Source organism: Asterias amurensis, chromosome 2 (assembly GCF_032118995.1).
Source record: "Asterias amurensis chromosome 2, ASM3211899v1".
In the NCBI taxonomy this organism is placed as follows: domain Eukaryota; kingdom Metazoa; phylum Echinodermata; class Asteroidea; order Forcipulatida; family Asteriidae; genus Asterias; species Asterias amurensis.
In genome coordinates, this window is record NC_092649.1 from 3,264,398 (window position 1) to 3,284,803 (window position 20,406).

A 20,406-nucleotide genomic window follows, 5' to 3' on the forward strand; every position below is an offset into this window, starting at 1 on the left:
TCATCACTACAATTTAGGTTGCAATAATAATATATGGTGAACCACTCTCACAAAAGCTCTTTTTATAGTACAGCCATTAGCGGCCGAGCCTTGCCACCCAAATCATAGTTGCTACTATTTAGGTGAAATGAGTCTGTCAAAACAACCGTATTCCACCACGGTTTGTAATGATTTAGATGGACGTGATTATAATTTACTGATGTAAAAACAAATGAAGATGATGATGATGATGGGTCATTAAGGCTTCAGGCCATTAGGCCACAAACCCTTAACGACAAAAGTAAATGACCTGAAAATCATCGAGGGAAAAAAATATAATCATGGAGGAAGGAAGAGAAGGAGCTAGAACGAAGGGACTTCAAGAGTCGAACCTGTGGTACAGCAGCCGTTTAACGACACCTCATAATCCCCACACCTTATACAGACAATGAGCGACCTGGCGTATGTGAGTTTGCGCGTGCGCACTTGTTCTCTTACTCAACTATGGTGTCGTATGTCGTATGGATATAATACAGCAAAAACAACTTTTTTGAGACCTGATAAACATTGTGTACACTTCCGCCCACCAAATCGAAAAACGCAACTGAATACCAACCACCCTCGTGTGCTAATACCCAAATTTTTAACCACCGTTAGTGACCTTCTCTTCCTTCCTCCATGGTATAATCAAGAATAAATAGACACATCAATGCAAAGGGTAAAACATTAGTGTCTGGATAGAAAACACAGTTACCTGATACATTGCGGCCCTGTTTACCTCGTTTTTGGAAGGCCAGGGTACCAGGGCATTTTCTCCTTGGTAAAGGACACCCTAGTACATGAGGAAATTGTAAAGGGCATAAAGGCAATGACTAGGGGCATGGAGGCAATCGCCTTTGTTGCCTCTGTGAAGTATCACGCCCGCATTGTTAAATTTACAACAGTAATTAATAATAACACCAAAAGGGAAAAAGATGTTGACATCTTTGATCAGGCCTTGAACATGTACTCACTCTTCCAGGGGGCACAACCATTTCTCTCTAGTAAAGGGGCACTTCCTCGAGAAAAATACAAATTTTCAAACATCCTTGTCCCAAAATTGTCCTTTCATCTATACATAAACTTAACCGATTAATTGCATAAATGTTTAAAAGGTTAAAACTAAATTAAAACAAGCTCTAATGAGAATTGTTGTTAAACTTCGGTATTTAGAATAATTTAAAGCAAAGATGTGATTTGATTAAAAACATGTTTGTCATCTGTCATGTTTTCTCGCTTCGGTGCGCGCAAGTCTATTGCAACTTGGCAAAGGGCACCACATCCACAGCAAAGGGCACCACAGTATTTCCTGTGGGTGACATGGGTCCAGTCGAGACCTGCAACACTTGAATAATGTTTTTAGTTCTACCTTCGTCCGATGGTCTCTTGGAGTCGGAGTCACATGTGAATAAAGTTTGGTGGTCCTGTGCTGATTGGTTCATGTCGTAGTACGTCAGCGGATCCTTGCCCGTCACCCATGTATAACGATTGTACTCTGAACCGCGAAACAAGTTCAGCGGATTTCGCCACGTCTTGCATTCTGTGGGTGTACAAAAAAGTGACAGTGGATGAACAAGAATCAACAATACCAAGAAATAATGTTTGCATTTATTTTACTTTTTGATCAAAAAACGATGATGTTTTTGACCGAACAGGTATTTATGAATGGGAATCAAAGTGTGTTGAATTGGTTTTCAACTAGTGGTTTAAACCCGCCGAGGTCTGGTTCTTTATAATTTACCTCGACTTTGTATCAGTAAAATTATCAAGAACCAAGTCTTGTTAGGATTAAAGTCACCTGGAAGTGGTATTTTGTCAAAATAAAGCTTTTGTCACAAAGATATGTGTTTTGATGAGTGGAATATGCATAAACAAATAACTAAGGCTTAACAAAAATAGTTTCCATGTTATTAACAAATTTGAAAATAAGCCCGACCCGAGAGGGCGCTGTTCATGACGTCAATCGAGGCGCAACAAATGGCATGCAGTGCCAACACAAGACAGTGACGCTTGGCGCAAACTAAAAACGGGCCCTCAAAGTTGAAACAATACCTGATTTTGTTCACGTTAGGCAAATTCTCTTTTAGGTTCGTTATGTCTTTCAGGTACCTTCTTCGACTTCCCCACTAGCTGAAAAAATGTTGGGATGGCGTCATGTTGTAGAAAAGATTTGTTCTCTTCATGTCAAAATGTGTAATATTTCGGAAGTGTTTACTGCATAGCGCTGGAACAGACGTCGGACCGGACCACTTTGCAAACTGACCCCATCTTTAGTTGTTTTGCTGCATCCAGCAGCGATGCACCTGGCCGACGTTGCCGGAAAATGCAAGATAACCCTTTTCGAAACGTACACACTCACGACTAGGACTTGAATGTACTTGCACGTACATGTAAGTGTGTTCTATGTTCGATCGAGGCAAAGTATGCCTCAATTGACGTCACAAGAGGGGTAGGTGGAGTCACCCCTACACGGCTTTATTTATTTTTTTTAAACATATAAATTGTTAAAAACAATTACTCCATTTATTATACTCTAATGTTTGAAAAAAAAAAAAAAAAATCTATTTCCAGGTGACTTTAAAACATTGGTTGAAAACCTCTTCACCACACATTGATTCCCTTAATAATACTACCCCTTACCGTATTCCCCATGATGTTGACATTAATAACAAGTGTGTTAGTGATCTATGGCGTACTCATTGAACATGGCCATATATCCATGTACCAAAGAGAGTCATTACGGAAGCCAATTAGGAAAGCCAATTAGGATAGGAAAGAAATTGAAAAAACAGCCACTAATTGGATTGTGTGGATTACCGTGTACATGTAACTTCTGGGAAAATACATGAGGTAAAAAGATATTTATTGCTAACTGACTGAATTTCTTTATAGGTCCAATTTCATAAAGCTGTTAAGCAGAAAATACTGCTCAAGAAATTTATTTGCCAAGCAAAAAATGAGTGGGGCAACAGTCATAACTATAAAGTTAACTTAGTGTTGACTGGTAACTGTTTTTGCTAGGCAATATTTTTCGCACAGGAAAAAAGCAGGTCAGTTCAAAATCCAAAAAATCTACTCCGCTGTACAGTAGTAGAATTCAGTAGCAAGACAGTTCTCTAAAGAACAAACTCTACCTGGCAAGTAGACACCCACATGGTGTAACTGCAAACCAAGAGGTAATTTTTCACTCAAATATTAAAAGACTTGAGGCCTGAAGCACTTTGTAGGCATCTGAAAGCACACAACATGTGCAATTGATTTTTTGTTCTTCTTTCAGTATCCTCTTGCAATTTTGATGACCAATTGAGTCTAACTTTTCACATATTATTTGTTATTTTATGCATTACACTAAGTGAGAATACTGGTCTTTAATAATTACCAAAGGTGTTCAGTGCCTTTAAGTACGTATATGAACATTGGGGAGGGGTTACTTTTCCAAACGATAGGCTGTGGCTACAGCTTTGGCTTAATCTTTTCATTGTATCCACATTTAAAGCACAGGAGGCCCATAGCATCATCCTAATACCCCGTTCACACATAGACACTGCTTCTACTACAATGGAACAGGGGGCAAGCGCGTGGCCAATCGTGGGCCAAACGTGGGAGGATCTCCATGAGCATGGTTTGGTCGGGGTGGGATCTTCTACATGTACATAGGTCAGGAAGCTGCATTCTCTCCCCACGCTTATGTTAAACGAGACAGGAGAGAATGGGAAAAGCTTGTGTCCGCCTGCTGTGCAGTCGACTGATGATGATGATGTTGAACGTGTTCAAAATACAATGTAAGTGTAGCCCGGTCGTAGCCAACAATGAGCGGGAAAGTCGTGGGAACGCCATTATTGTGCAAGCAGCCTTAATCGTCAGTAATCATAATGGCAGCGAGACAGAAACACTTTTTACGTAGAAGCAGTTAAGTTGGGCGGAGTCTTCAATTTGCCAAACTGCTGGATTTTGACGGCGATCATACCTCGACTTGATCATTTTTTGAGATCGGACGATTGGCATGATCTTCGTAGTGTTGTGTGAACGGGGTATTAGCAACAGCTGCCATGTCTATTGAGTAGTGAAACTTGTCTTGCTTGGACCTTTTGTGATCCATGTGGGAAAAAAATAAGTGTAACACTGTACTGTACAAACAACAAAGACGAAAGATCTGGGCCACGTTTTCATGGCTTTGCTTACCATAAAGCAAAAAACCTGGGCTTACTGGAGCAGAGAATTCCGCACCTACGTGTACAATGTACGTCAAGTATATTTTTGACGGTTAAGCAGGGTATTTGTGTTTGTGCGTGTGCATACTCCACTAGGCGTTCTTCACTTACAGTATGTAGTGCAGAAATTCGGTGCTTGCACAGTAAGTGGAGAATGGGGTTCATAAGCGTAGAAAATCGGCGGTAAGCAGAGGCATGAAATTGGGCCCTGCTCTGAAACCTACCAGGTGGAGACTGCTGGTTGGTGCCACTGCCACTGGTATCCGACCCTCCAAGCCATGGGGAAAGGTGATTCAAGGAGACCTGCTCTATGAATGAGGTGCCATACTTACGGAAGTACCACCACTCAAATATCTAGAACATCAGGAAGAAAAAGAAGAAAAAAGTCAGATTGCAACAAACAACCCACATACAATAAGAGATGTTAAACTTGCATGGGGGATGAGGAATAATAATTTAGGATTTTACCCATACACCGATGTGCGTTAGCATTGTATACTCAGTACTTTCCCGAGTCCTGTGAAAAAATATCACAGGCATGTTACTCGGGTGGGATTTGAACCCACGACCCTTGCAATTCTAGAGCAGTGTCTTACCAACTAGACTACCGAGGTTGCCCGGTAGCTAGAGCCAGTTCGAATCCTATGTTTTGGCAGCGGGTACCGCAACGATAATAATTGAGATGTTAAATTTGCATCGGGGATAAAGAATATTAATTTTGGATTTTACCCATACACCGATGTGTGTTAGCACTGTATACTCAGTACTTTCCCCCGAGTCCTGTGAAAAAATATCACAGGCATGTTACTCGGATGGGATTCGGACCCATGTACATGTATTCACCTGGGCCAAGTTTCATAGAGATGCGTAAACAAGCAAACAATATTCCTATAACAATTACCAATTATAATAATAACAATGATATGGGTTTATAACACGCACTTCCAGAAAACCGATCAAGGTGTCTACACAAAATGAAAATATCATACAATAGAAAATTAAGACTTTATAAACATAATTTAACTTAAATATGAAACCCAAAGAAAGTCTAAATGAACAAGTTCTCTGCTTAGCAAGTTCCCTGCTTAGCAAAAATACATAAGCAGGATACCAGTCACATATGGTTGATGTGGCAAGGCATTTGGGCTGGTAATGGTTTTGTGCTTAGCTATTTTGTATTTTGAAAAGCAGGTCTATGAAATTGTGCCCTGATGTCATCAGTCACAATAAATCTTGGTTGTTCCTTCAGCATGTAACCCCTTACCAAGAGTTGTTTTAAGCCTTACGCAGGAAAATAATTTTAAAAAGGAGAAAAGGGAGAGTATACATTTAGCAATCGCTTTTAAAATTAATGGAAATAAAAACTTTTGGTTAGAAGGCTAAATGTACAGCAGCTTTAATAGCTAATAATAGCTTTTTTAGTACACATTTCACTTGTAATACATGTATGACAGATTACAATGTATGTAAAAAAGCATTACTGTCAGTATATGGTTTCTCATAATGTGTATGGCATTAGGGATTATTCTTCTGGCTTTGGACATATTCGCTTCGGATTTTAAACTCGACTTTCTTATGAAATAAAATTTTCGTGGGTTAGTTTTATTGTATGCATCAACATCTTCATTGAAACAATTGAACAGTTCCAAAAAATCAAGGGTATACTTTCCCTTAAAGACACTGGACACTATTGGTAATTGTCAAAGACCAGTCTTCTCACTTGGTGTATCTTAACAAAAATAATAAACCTGGGAAAATTTGAGCTCATGGTTGTCGAAATTGCGAGATTATAATGAAAGAAAAAACACCCTTGTCAACTGAAGTTGTGTACATTCAGATGCTTGATTTCTAGACCTCAAACCAATTCTGTGAGGTCTTGAAATCAAATGAAAACTACACTACACGTACTTCACATGGAGCCGTTTCTCACAATGTTTTATACATGTACTGTCAACAGCTCCCCATAACCCGTTACCAAGTAAATTTTTCTGCTAATAATTATTTTGAGTAATAACCAATTACTAATATACCAATTTTGTGAGTAATTACCACTTCCCTTAAAAACTTACCAAGATGAGTCCAGAAATGAGGGAAGATGTCCCTGTCAGAGCAACATAGAACTTTGGGGTCAGTGTATTCAAGAACATCGCCACTGTAAAATAGACAAGCAGAGAAACATCAACTTAATTTATTGGCACTATGAAAAATATGTCAAATAAATATTATCAACAAATATCTGAACATGCCCAGAGTACTGTATATTTAAGGTTATAAACAGCCCGAACAAAGATGATGAACAAAAGGCAGACTGCCAACATTTGGCCTTGATAGCTCAGTTGGTAAAGCGCAGGCACAGTTAAAGATGCTATGTCAGATTTTTGGCCGATTTGACCGAAAAATTTTGATTTAAAATTTAATAGGTATTTTGATGGGGGTCGAGAAAGTTACAAGCTTTCAATTGAGCCATTGCTCGAAAAAGTATGCCAATTATTAGTAGCAGCGAAAGTGCTCAAAATTAGTTTTTGTCGGGATCCCGACAATATATCACATGACCAATTCTTACATGTTTTATAAGAAATGTTTTAAATTTTTGTCATGGTTCCTGACCATTAAAAGTAAAAGTTAAACTTTTTTTCGCTAGAGCGGGTGATACTCTTTGAAATACATTTCACTCAAAAAAATCTATTTTTGAATGTTTGGGGCAACAAATCTGACATAGCATCTTTAATCTGGAGATCGCATCTGCAAGTGCCGCTCGTGTAATGTTGTCCTTTTTCAACAGAAAGTTACTATTATTTCACTTAACTTCTCAACAATAAAAACAGATAATACACTATTGCACAAGCTAAAGTCAATAATTGACTAAGGCAACAAGTTGAGAGGGCAAAGCTGAGGAGGACAAAGGCCTAAAAGCAGTAGGTTCAATCTGCCCCCAAAGAACAAGGGCATGGGGGCAACTGGCTTGGACATCGGAAGCCAATGCTTTAAAAATAAAAAAGCTTATTGGTGTCATCGCAAGAAGAACCAATTCCATACGCTTGACATTTTCACATCGAGACAATTGATAAATCGGTATTGTGACTGTAATTAGTAAACGAAGCTTCGGTCAATACTCAAAAAAAGAAATCACAAAAAACATCAAGAGAAAGCCGTGTTACTACATTTCTATGTTTTCTCCCTTGTAGCCCTTAAAGGTAGTGGACACTATTGGTAATTACTCAAAATAATTATTATCATGAAACCTTTCTTGGTTACGAGTAATGAGGAGAGGTTGATAGTATAAAACATTGTGAGAAACAGCTCCCTCTGAAGTGACGTAGTTTTTGAGAAAGAAGTAGTTTTCCACGAAGTTTAGAATTTGAGGTCTCGAAATCAAGCATCTGAAAGCACACAACTTCGTGTGACAAGGGTGTTTTTTCTTTCATAGTTATTTCGCAACTCCAACGACCAATCAGGCTTAAATTTGTATAGCTTTGTTATTTTATGCATATGTTGAGATACACCAAGTGAGAAGACTGGTCTTTGACAATTACCAATAGTGTCCAGTGTCTTTAACCTAGTTTTTTAGCCTTGTTTTGGGGGAACTTGTAACAACAAAAAAACTGTATGTGAAATGTCCCAGATTGCAAGTCAAGGCCTTTAATAAAACCAAGTTAAACATGACAAACACACTAAGTAGAAACCCTTCCAAAGACCTTGCTTCAATTCAGCATGCTTTGGCCAAACTACTTACGTGTACATGTGGTAGACCTACATGTACATGTACATACATTGTTTACATTTGTTTTGCTAATGGTGCATTTCATACGTGCAATGTACTGTGTACATGATAGGCCTACATATTATGTGCAATGTCGGCCTACATACATCCACATTTGCACACTGTTCAACAAAATTGTCAACTAATTTGCTTATTTGTAGACTACATTTAATAGTAACACTGGAATTATTAGTTTTTTTGTTTTTACCCTTACACCGATGTGTGTACTCAGCACATTCCAGAGCCCTGTGAAAAAAATATCACAGGCATAATACTCGGGTGGGATTCGAACCCACATCCCTTGCGATTATAGACCAGTGTCTTACCAACTACATACATGTACAGACTACCGAAGTTGTCCGGTAGCTAGAGGCAGTTCGAATCAGTTCTGGCAGCGGGTACCGCAACGATATGAGAGATGTTAAATTTGCATCGAGAATACAAAATATTTATTTTGGAATTCATACATGTACATTGTAATCAGTATAAATTTCACCTCCTTCAACTTGAAACAATTGACTTTTAAATCACAAATCAGGGCGGCCATTCTCCCAAGTAAATCATTGTGCTACAAGTACTAAATATAAACAACAAATATAATGGGCAGTTGCCATCAGATTAGTTTTCCAATAAATCATACCAAACAAACCTTGCCAGAACATTCCAGCATTCAACAGCCTCCTGGGTTTGGTTGCTGAGGGGAGGGGGGACCCCAAAACCACAGAAATCAAGGGTGAACCCGAGTGAAGCGCTAAACAATAAACGGAAGGTTTTGTGCACAGCTTCTTGTGCATGTCTTCCTAAAGCTGGCAATTTCTACGTATTCATAATTTTATGTATTGACATGGCCTTTGGACAGAGGCTTCTCAGAGCCAGTTAAGAGCCGTCTCGTGTTACATTGTACACCACACCAGGAGAGGTTACAATTAAAGGAGTCCTCTGCATTCCAACTATGCTACAGGAATGGTACAGGGGCACTGAACCACGTAAGGATAAGATTTATCAAATGTGACAATACCCGAAAATGACCATGTAGTACATGAACAGTACAAGGGTCTGAGTTTCCCTTACTCTAGACCCCGAACCTCCCAGATGTAACAGTTCAAGCTGGTGACCGAGCTTTGGTCACCTGGACTATGGAATAAACTTCCCACACGTATTGGGAACTCAACTAGGCCTAAATGCATGTCTGTACTGCTTTCAAAAAGACTCTCCTCTCCTACCATTTATTAATAAGGGAATCAATGTGTGGTGAAGAGGTTTTCAACTAGTGGTTTAAACCCAACGAGGCCTGGTTCTTGATAACTTTACCGAGACGAAGTCGAGGTAAGTTATCAAGAACCAGGCCTCGGCGGGTTTAAACCACTAGTTGAAAACTGATTCAACACACTTTGATTCCCATTCATAAATACCTTTTCGGTTAAAAAACACCAACACTTTTTGGTCAAAAAGTAAAATAAATGCAATATTTATAATTGGTCAATGATTTCTTTCAACCCAACACCCCTCCAGCTATGAAACGGTAAGGTCCTCGGGGGATCGGGTAAACAACTCCTTATAAGGGAATGCTGTGCGCATATCGCGTGATGTGGCACAACTGTTACAGCCGTTGCCCTCGACCAATAGGAATGAAGAAACTGTCCCGCTCACAACCGGTTATAAACACTGGTGATTATCAACGGTTTAACGACCCTACATGACGCGCTCTCCACCATAGGAATAGCAAAACTGTCCGAGGTATTTATGAATATTAATTTAAGTAAAAATATTTATAAAAAAATATAAAGTCACTTTGGTCAATTCACTATGTACATGTAGATTTTTAAATTGACTACTACTGTACACATGTACCACGGAGGAAGAATCCTCCATGCATGTACAATGTAGTTACTAACTATTATTTGAAATAAACTTAGAGAAGACTCTTTAAAACGCGTACAGAATTACAAAATGAGCCATAAAAAAATACACACAATTTTTGTTGATGAGGTTTCGACTGAAATGAAATCTGACAGGAAATTCTCATTACAGCATTGTGGGCGTGTATCAATCATTAATTTATCAACAATTGACTCAGCGGGTACACAACACACGTCTGGGCCTTGGTTTAATGAAAATTTCCAGCGCAGTGCAAACACTGCTGTAAAGTTTGCTCACTACTTAAAGGGCTGACAATAGCAACAGACTCCCCTCATCAGACAGACTCCCTCAGTCAACATTTTATGCTTCAGTTTAAAAAATGTTGGTGAATTCAGTCTCTGTAAATCATGTTATTCACAGTACAAAAACTTGAAACTTTCCTTTTTAAAGGGTGTATGTATTTTTTGTAGGACAAAAAACACAATGTCCACAGATTTACATTAAACTTACACAGTTTGAAGATAATGATAGTGGAAAGCTTCCCTGAAAATATTACATGCTGAGGTGCTGTAGTTTTGGGGAAATGAGTAAAACAATGTCATGAAAATAATTTTCGTCTCATGAGACGAAAAATTATTTAAAGCATTCACAAACGTATTTTCATGACATTGTTTTAGTCGTTTCTAAAAAAATACAGCACCTCAGTAAGTAATATTTGAAGGGAAGCTTTCCACTATCATTATCTTCAAACCCTGTAAGTTTAATGTAACTCTATGGACATTTTGGAAAAGTACCCAAATCCTTTCAGAAAGCATTGGGTGGTGTGGGAGTTTTTAAATCTTTGATTTTATTATGGTTTATTTTTAATTGTGAGCCTTTCGGTAACAGGACAAACAAAAATTCCTCCTCGGTGTAGCCTTCTCCAAAGTTCAATTTATCTGTAGATATTTATTTGGTCCTCTTTTATCCGCAAACCTTATAGCTCTTGGCAGTGTCATGGCCGAGCGGTTAAGAGCACCGGATTACCGGATTCAAGCACTGGTGTTTAATCAGCGGGGTGTGGGTTAGGATCCGGGTCGTGACACTTGCTACATAAAATTGGGGAGGTACAGTAGTGCTTTCTGCTCTACCGGCCAGGCTTCGTATTGATGACACCCAAGCCTACATCCGTATGGACTGTGAAAGGGGTAACCCTGTTTCAGCCCTAGGAGTAGATGGCAACGGCCTCTGGAAAATATAATTGTAGCCCACACCTTGAAGTGACCTTCAGGCCTTGTGTGTGTGTCAGGCCACTTGCATAAAAAAAAAAAAAAAAAAAAAAAAAAGCTTGCAAAGTCTCCCGCCATGTTCAGATAAATTTTCTAAGTAATATTTTTTTGTACCCATCAAGGTGAATTTTAGACACATTTATAAATATCATTTTGGTTTACATCACTGGACATCTGAGGATCAATACGTATTGTATGCATCAAAAATAATTAATACAAATCAATACATCCGGCCTGATAAAGAATAAATCCCAAACAATCAATTTAATCAGTTTTTCTGTTGACCCCCTTGCACTACTGGCGTCACACATGACAGCTGTCAGCCTACATGGAGACGGTGTGCAATTCATCAATTCTAGCAGTTAAAGGCAGTGGACACTATTGGTAATTACTCAAAATAATTATTAGCATAAAACCTTGCTAATACTTGGTAACAAGTAATGGGGAGAGGCTTAAATAATAAAACATTGTGTGAAACAGCTCCCTCTGAAGTGATAGTTTTCGAGAAAGAAGTCATTTTCCATGAATTTGATTTCGAAACCTCATATTTAAAATTTGAGGTCTCAAAATCAACCATCTAAAAGCACACAACTTCGAGTGACAATGGTGTTTTTTCTTTCATTAATATCTCGCAACTCCGACGACCAATTGAGCCCAAATTGTATTTGATGCATACATACATGTACATGTATATGTTGAGATACAGCAAGTGAGAGGACTGGTCTTTGACAATTATTGTACCAATAGTTATGGTGCTCATCCAAGCCTTGTGGAGCTTTGTCTTAAAGATAGGATGGTATGTCAGATTTTTGGCCCCAAACATTAAAAAATATAATTTTTTGAGTGAATGGTATTTCAAAGAGTATCACCAGCTCTTTTACTTTTAATGGTCAGGAACCATGACAAAACTTTAAAACGTTTCTTGTAAACCACATAAGGATTGGTCACGTGATATATTGTCGGGATCCCGGCAAAAACTAATTTTGAGCACTTTATTTCCCTGCTACTAATAATTCGAGCAATGGCTCAAATGAAAGCTTGTAACTTTCTCGACCCCCATCAAAATACCTAAATCAAAATGTTGGGGTCAAATCGGCCAAAAATCTGACATAGCATCTTTAAATGTGCCTCACACAGTACACGAGGAAGTAGCTACACAATGTGCACTGTGTAGCTTCTATTTTAAAATAAGAATGTACATGGAGGAAGGAAAGGATAAAAACAGATTTTACACAGGGATGAAAAGTGATCATCACAATGATTTCTTGAAAGCACTACCGGAGTAAGGTTCACCATATTGATACACAAGAAACAGATATTTGTGGTTTTGAAAACGGATACTAGCCACGTCTTACAAACAAATGTAGACCTTTAGTAGAGGTACATATTCAAGTCATTGCATTGTATTTACTGTTGTGTATGGTGTTCGGTTACACCACCTTTTTTATGCTTGTTCATTTATTTCATAGTTTGCGCTTTAAGTACACTGGTCCCCCAAAGTGCTTACCATGATTTTCAAAGTTGGAGAACACAATCTGTGGTTGTTCTCCCACCTCTAAAACTGAATCATCTTCTCCACACATGTATCTTTAGTCCTACTGATCACAGTGCTAGTTATTTTGAGGGTCCCTCGGTTTAATTACCAGATAATATACAAACGCTGACAATCATCAAATTGTAAAACGTCTGCATGAAGTAAATTCTGTAGGGTTTAGAACAGTGATGAGTCACTCTGACAAAAAAAAACTCTGAAGCCGAGATCCAGAATGATGACAATTCAACCTTCTGATAACCCCGGGAGTTATTAAAATCCCATCTGAAGTAAAAATTCCAAGGAGCGTTTGGAAACAGCATCCTCGATGTTTGGAGAAATTGATCAAAGAGCACGACTTTTTTGATTTGGAGAAACATACCGCTTGATTTGTTTACCGGGAAGACTTTGGAAAGGGTCTGAATTCAGACAAAAGTCTGACATTTCTTATATCGCTAGAGAGCTCAAGGTGCACTACAACTTCCAATGCTTTTGGTTTTTAACTTTCATCATTGGCTGATAAATAATTCTTATTTAAAAAAAAACCCCCAAAAAACTTAGAATCATCAGAGAGTTTGAGCGACACTTGAAGAAAATTCCAAGGCTACAGAAAATGTCACGCAGCTCAAATCAACCTTGTCAAGATCCAAATCGAATAAAATGAAAATTGCAATCGGCATTGATCAATGGAAATCTAATCAAATGTGAATTAGATCAGCATGATCAACCCAGCTTTCTTTTGTGATTATGTGACACAGTGATACATGGTAAGCTGAGGTGGGTTAAAACATGGAGCAATAAACTAGTTTTTGCTCCATGGTTAAAAAGAGTTGTACAAGTGTCTAGCCAAGGGCCTCCCCCCCCCACCCACTTCAATCACTAAATTAGCAAGGCCCCTCTATATTATTTTATCAGTCTGTGTATTGTTATACAATTTTTTGTGTTTTTGTCTGTACTGTTAAAGCCATTATACACTTTCGGTAAACAGTATTGTCCAAGTCCCACACTTCGTGTATCACAACTTATATACAAAATAACAATCCTGTGGAAATTTAGGCTCAATCGGACATCGGAGTCGGGAGAAAATAACGGAAAAACCCACTCCTGTTTTCGCGCGTTTCGCCGTGTCATGACATGTGTTTATAACAAATCCGTAATTCTCGTTAACGAGAATTTATATTGTTTTACCGTTTTCTCAAAAAGTAAAGCATTTCATGGACTAATATTTCAAGAGAAGTCTTTCACCATTACCTTCTGTAAACCCTGTAAATTATTTGTAAATCTGTGAACTTTTTTTTTTTTTTCTGTACCGAAAGGGTCCAATGGCTTTAAATCAAGGCCAGTTTTAATTTCCCCAGTGTGGGATAATAAAGTTCTCATCTTATCTTATCTTATGTATCTTAGGCCAGACATGTGCCAGAGTGAGACTTCAGTGAGGCCTCCCTGGTCCTTGCCTTGGTGCCCCTTGAAATGGTCCCAGTCAGAAATTTCTAGGAGCGGGTTTGACAAAATACCCACAATAAATGGAGCGGGATTTGAACCAAAGTCCTTAGGATTACTGATGTAACAGCGCCCTACCAACTGATCTACACAGCTTTCAAGTTACAAAAAGAGGTGCTTTTAACAAGGAGACACTTGCCCCCTACACCCTTAAAGACAGTGGACACTATTGGCAATTATCAAAGACCAGTCTTCTCACGTGGTGTATATCAACATATGCATAAAATAAAAAAACTGTGAAAATTTATGCTCGACTGGGCGTCGGAGTTGCGCAATAAATATAAAAGAAAAAAAAACTTTGTCACACGATGTTGTGTGCTTTCAGATGGTTGATTTCGAGACCTCAAATTCTAAACTTGAGGTCTTGAAATCAAATTCGTGGAAAGTTACTTCTTTCTCGAAAACTATGTCACTTTAGAGGGAGCTGTTTCTCACAATGTTTTATACATGTACCATCAACCTCTCCCCATTACTCGTTACCAATTGAGGTTTTATGCCAGTAATTATTTTGAGTAATTACCACTAGTGTCCACTGCCTTTAAAGATGCTATTTGTCAGATTTTTGGCCGATTTGACCGCAAAATTTTGGTTTAAAATTTAATAGGTATTTTGATGGGGGTCGAGAAAGTTACAAAATTTCATTTGAGCCATTGCTCGAAAAAGTCCGCCAATTATTAGTGGCAGTGAAATAAAAGTGCTCAAAATTAGTTTTTGTCGGGATCCGACAATACATCATGTGACCAATTCTTATGTGTTTTTTTTTAGAAACGTTTTACATTGTTGTCATGGTTCCTGACCATTAAAAGTAAAAGTTGTTTTTCATTTGACAACTTATTGGTTTTTGTGAGATGCATTTAATTTTGTTGATGTCCACTTTGGTGTGGAATTGCCCCCTTGTAAATGTGCTGATTGGGTGTGTAATGAAAAATAAATTGGCCCAAATTCATGACACTACTTACCGAAGAGTTCTGCCCGTACAAACACCATTCTTTGTTTACAATGAATGTTGTCATGTTATTGATACAGTAAACACCTTTACAAAAATCTGTAATGACGCACAACAATGGGGACATGCATAGAAATTATAATATATCAGAACCACCGATTAATTTTTTAAATATTTGAAAACATAGGCCTAATTACGGAGGAAAGCTGTTTTGGGGACTTGGTTTTTCACACGGTGATTGCTAAAGTGGAAAGTCACCCATTCACAATGATATTAAACAGCCTTTCTGCCAGATGGTGGGATGCCACACTGCTACTTTTTAACTGGCATAACATTGCTGAACAGTTTTTATGAGCCACAAATTTTGGGACAGCCAAGAAACATTCATTTCTAAACTGTTCCTGCTAGCTAGGTAACATTTTTACGTTGATTTCGACCCCTTCATTTGTGGGGAAAAACATGGCTGATGACCAGGGGTCAACAAACAACATTTGTAGGCCTATAGAAAAAGGTTATGTGTAGCAATGTACACGTTCTGTGTTTCACTAAATGTTGTGCTCTTAGGTCAACAGTGAACATACGACAGGACTATGCCAGGATAATTTATTATAATTTGAACATTTACGCTGGTCATAATGTATCATTCTGATACTGCTAAAATCCAAACACATATTGTCATGATTTTATCCCATTTAAAAAAAAACAAAAAAACACCAATACTGGAAAGTGTACAATGAATGTAAAAAATATTAAAATTACACAATAGAGATTATGCTCCGTGCAATGTGCTAACATTATTACATCTAATGCCACGAATTTAATCACAACGTATTTTGACAAACTGGAGATCACACTCCGAGATTGAGTGATGGGGGAAGATCATACGTATGTATTCCCTCCTCCTTTTGGGAAGATCCAATTTCAATGCACACAAAAGTATTATAAACAATATGAAAGGAAAACAATAACAATATGATTTAAAAAAACAAACCAAACGTGAGGACTTGATTCTTACCATTCATGGTGGCCAAAAGGCCTGGCTGGCTACAATTATTTCCAAGAGGTAGGAACGCTACAGCTGGTTAAATCAAGATGAACACTAGTGACATATGGAAGGGCCCCAGATTAGTATCCCGGCATCAGTTTTCACACGTACAAGCACACTGCCCGATCTGTTGTGAACCACTGTGTAATCGGCCGCTGGCGGCACGGGGAATAGAGAACTAGATTGTGTTGTCTGCAATACGGTGAGGCGACCTTTTTGCCTGATGATGATATGTTAAATGTGGTCCAACTCCAGGCGCACACTGGCTGTCATGAAATGGTCAGAAATCTTGCGCTTGCACTACAATTAATCACCCCCACCCCCCATTTTACAATTGATCAATAATTTGCATGCTGATGACTTTATCTGACAACATGTAAACACGCTAATTCCAGATCAACAATGAATAATTAAATCTAACATGCAAGGCATTACAATAATGGTATAGGCTACTGTACGTGTCGTCGCGTCTCCCCATACATTCACCATCAATGCACATGTGGAGTTACAAAACGTGAGGCATGTATAATGTACAGTATACCATAGAGCTACATTGCTTGGCAGCTGTGGTCACAGAAGGGCTTTTGTGTGCATACAGCATTGAAGGGTTGATACCATTAACAGTTACCTCCAGCCAGCAGACTGTGCATAATGATGTGACCCAGATTTATGCACAGACCAACACACCAATTGAAACAGGTCTTAGGTATGTTAATTGGGTGATTCCATTCTATGGGGGAATCCCAATGAGAATGAGGGGGGGGGGGGGTGGCAGACAACAGACAGACTGCTACTGCTACACTTCCTGTTTCATAGAGGGGCTGTGGGATTGCTGGGCTAGACAGATGAGAACAAAGAGGGCAGTATTCACTTGCATTTATCAGCCATCAACATCTAAAACCTAAATGTTTCTGGTCACTGTTATGAACGTGTCCTGATTTGCATTGTATATGACGCGATCCTTCCTCACTCTATCAAAATAAAACACCAGTAATTATACATCAAAGAGCAAAGTAAGACAAGCTGAGCAACCAAACTATCAAACTCTGATTTTATGTATTATTCCTAGCAAAATGCTACATAAAATACCAGCTGCTACTCAAAATCATCATATAGTTGCACACAGTCTTGGCACAACAAATGTCAAGTCCAAATATTTTGCTACACGTCCGCAAAATTGCTGGAAGAAATAATTCCTTGGTGTTCTCGATCCCGTTTGTATTTTACAAAGCATTATCAGTCTACTTGTACAGTCCTTTAGTCAAGGAGAAGTATAGCAAAACATGGTTCTAGGGTTTTAAAAATGGTAATACAATGCATGGGTATGAAACTGCTCAAAACAAATTCAAATAAATGTTTTCATTTCAACGGAACCATCTTTAACGAGGGTGACCCATTTCACGAAGTAGTCCATATAATTTGGGCACAGCCCTCTCAAAATACTTCCAAGGATAAAATACAAACATGAACAAGACTTGACAAAAGTTGGCACTTAGCTTGTAAAAAAAAAAACTAACCTGTTCTAACGGATATAAACAAGATAAAACTTGGACGGCAAAAAGAAGACCCCATCTTCCCACCTTAGTATCACGTAAATTAAACCTTTAGCAAAACAAATTATTTTTGGTCTAGACAAACCATTGCTATTCTGCAAGTATATCGATCTAGTGGAGAGTTTCTTGAAAAGTGGGCCCTGGACCCTGGGGTTGATTTCACAAAGAACTTAGGACTGGTCCTGCCTTTAGGTTTAGTCCTGACTTTAGGACTAGTCCCTACTTTAGGACTAGTCCCGACTTAAGACTAGTCCAAGGAGATATTAAAAACCTGAGGCTAGGCTACTCGAGATAAGACTTGTATCATTTGGCGCTTTGTAACCTTTGGAAAAGGCGTGCTATAAATACTGTTATTACTCTTTATTATTGTTTTGGAAATTCACACCCAATTAGGGGAATATCGTCACTGGCGTCAAGGGGTCATTATAATAAGCAGTTTTTGACCCTCGGCTGAAAAAGCCGCGCGGCCGGGTGCATTTTAGACTCGAGTTATTTGTTACTAAAGGCAAATTTTGAGAGTAAAATGGTTATTAACCGGTATCTACAATGTACGATATCTATTTAGCCATAAAAAGGTAATAGTTGAAATATTGAGATCATCCTTTATTAGCTCTTTAAGATCAACCCAAAACAGCGGGTGACAAATCAAAGTAACGGTACTCAAAAAAGCACCAAAGGCCTCCAACATACTTTTAAAACTCACATTAGGCTTGCAAAGACGTTGCTGGTAGGTAAATATGGAGTGTGGGAAAATTCTAACTTTAAATTATACAGACTCTCACAAAATGTTTGTAAATTAAGCTGAAAAAGAAAATCGGTTAGGTTACCGTCATCACTTCTTTCTTTTTTTTACCCTTATTAGCTTCAAGGATTTTTTTTTTATAAATGTGTTCCCCTAGGGCCTACATTTTTTAATTTACATACAATGATCTTTACAAAGTTCCTCATGTTTCAAACACAGCACTGCCAGACTTTTTGTACAACCCTTTGAAAATTTCTGCTACATCTTGGTTGGATCTTGCCTCGGGTGCCATTTCCTCCCTTTGCGTGTACAAAACGCCATGGACCCCATCACAGCGTGCAACAATTGTATAGTGTGATAGTTGCTTTGTTCTCAAGATATGGCCGAATTTACAACAATTTTCAACAAAAACACCATGATGACGTCATCATAACGTCACTGCAATTTCAAGCAGGTACATGTATTGTACTTGACTAACAATACACCAAGTTGCACCTCGGTCAAACTTTTGGTTTGGCAGACACACAACTTTGAAAAAACACCTTTAAAGCATACCACGCGACACTTGATGACTTCATCAATCTAAGCGTCCACAGATATATTGCTAATTAAGAAGGAAACTATGTATACCATAATGAAACATTTATCACAGACTTCTACTAAAAGTATATTTTTTAGATGTTTTAATCTGCCGATAGAGGGCGCACTTACATGTACATGTATGTTTGGTGACCCCATCGATACTATATTTTTAAACCAGACCTTTGCCAGACTTTTATGCTGTGATGATAAATCATCAAAACTTTCCAAAAGGTGTATATTTCAACCTAAAAGCCATTAAATAAAGCCTTTTCAAAGCATTTTACAGTCACTTTCCGATTTAATAAACAGGTCAAAAGGTCAAGAAAAGTTCACCAACATCCATTTTTGTGAAGTACGTAAAGCCCTTTCATATGATGTATAGATTGTCAAAATAGTAGTGCTGGGCGAATAGTGAAAATTTTTTATTCGGACACCACTGGCCAACTATCCGAAATTAACCGGATATTCGAATAGTTTTTTCGCCGCTAGAGGGCGCTATTTAAAAAAAAAAAAAAAAGTTTTAGACAGTGTCACTCGGTTCATTCATAAAAATGACCGGATCTAATTTAAAGATGGCGATTTGCTTTTTCTTTTGATCGTGATTGACTCTACACGAAGGAAAACTTTTGTAATCTTTGAACAAAATACGTCAGAAATGTCATTGTTTTAACTCTTCACGGAGGTGAGCATAGTTAAATACTTAATATATGCTGTTTTATGCTGTCTTAATAGAAGTTTCATAAGGATTCAGAGAAAACATTGATATCAGTTGTCGCCCGACGTCCGCGGATTTTCGGATATTAAAGAATATCCGGTTACTCGGTTGTAATTACAGAATTATCTGGTTTGTAAATAGGTATTCGCGCCCTATGCGGATATCCGGTTAAGAAAAAAAAGGCATTCGTGGTTACGGATAGGAAAACCTATTCGCCATTAACCGGATATTCAAATAATTCGCCCAGGCCTACAAAATAGCTTGTCTGGTTGAGGAAATATGAATTTATGAAATATTGACTGTAGAAGAGACTAACTGAAAGGGTATGTTGAAAACACCTTGAACGCAGACTATTGTACGCGAAGCTTTTTCGCGCTCTTGGGATGATCATTGAAGAGTGACTCTGCTGCACCGCTCTGTGTAGGCCTACGTGTAAAATGTTTATGCACATGTATACATACCAACGAGGGATTTACATAGTTCTTTAGACATGACTTTTGAAATGTTCAACCTCTCTTTTGAACCGGACGTAAATGTCAAAATGGGGTCATGTCTGCGAGCCGTTTACGGAGTTTTAAATGACAATTCCGATGGTGTATTGATTGTAAGAATCCCTCTAAAAAAAACATTAAAAAAAAACAATAACAATGATTTGTTTGGGCTGGTGCCCGAACA

The 20,406-nt window shown here is 38.3% G+C and overlaps 1 protein-coding gene across 3 annotated transcripts in view; it reads right to left on the minus strand.

Annotated features, from left to right (window-relative positions):
- Positions 1 to 20,406, minus strand: part of LOC139953479 (suppressor of tumorigenicity 7 protein homolog) — a 43,896-nt gene that overhangs the window by 17,444 nt on the left and 6,046 nt on the right. For 2 of the 3 annotated variants that reach the window (XM_071952913.1, XM_071952911.1), the window contains exons 2-4: positions 6,299 to 6,381; positions 4,454 to 4,583; positions 1,388 to 1,558 (exon numbers count right to left, since the gene is read on the minus strand). In XM_071952913.1, the coding sequence (XP_071809014.1) occupies positions 1,388 to 1,558; positions 4,454 to 4,583; positions 6,299 to 6,381 (384 nt within the window). Of the gene's footprint in view, positions 1 to 1,387; positions 1,559 to 4,453; positions 4,584 to 6,298; positions 6,382 to 16,109; positions 16,642 to 20,406 lie in introns of those variants that run through there. The other variant, XM_071952921.1, reaches the window with a different exon arrangement.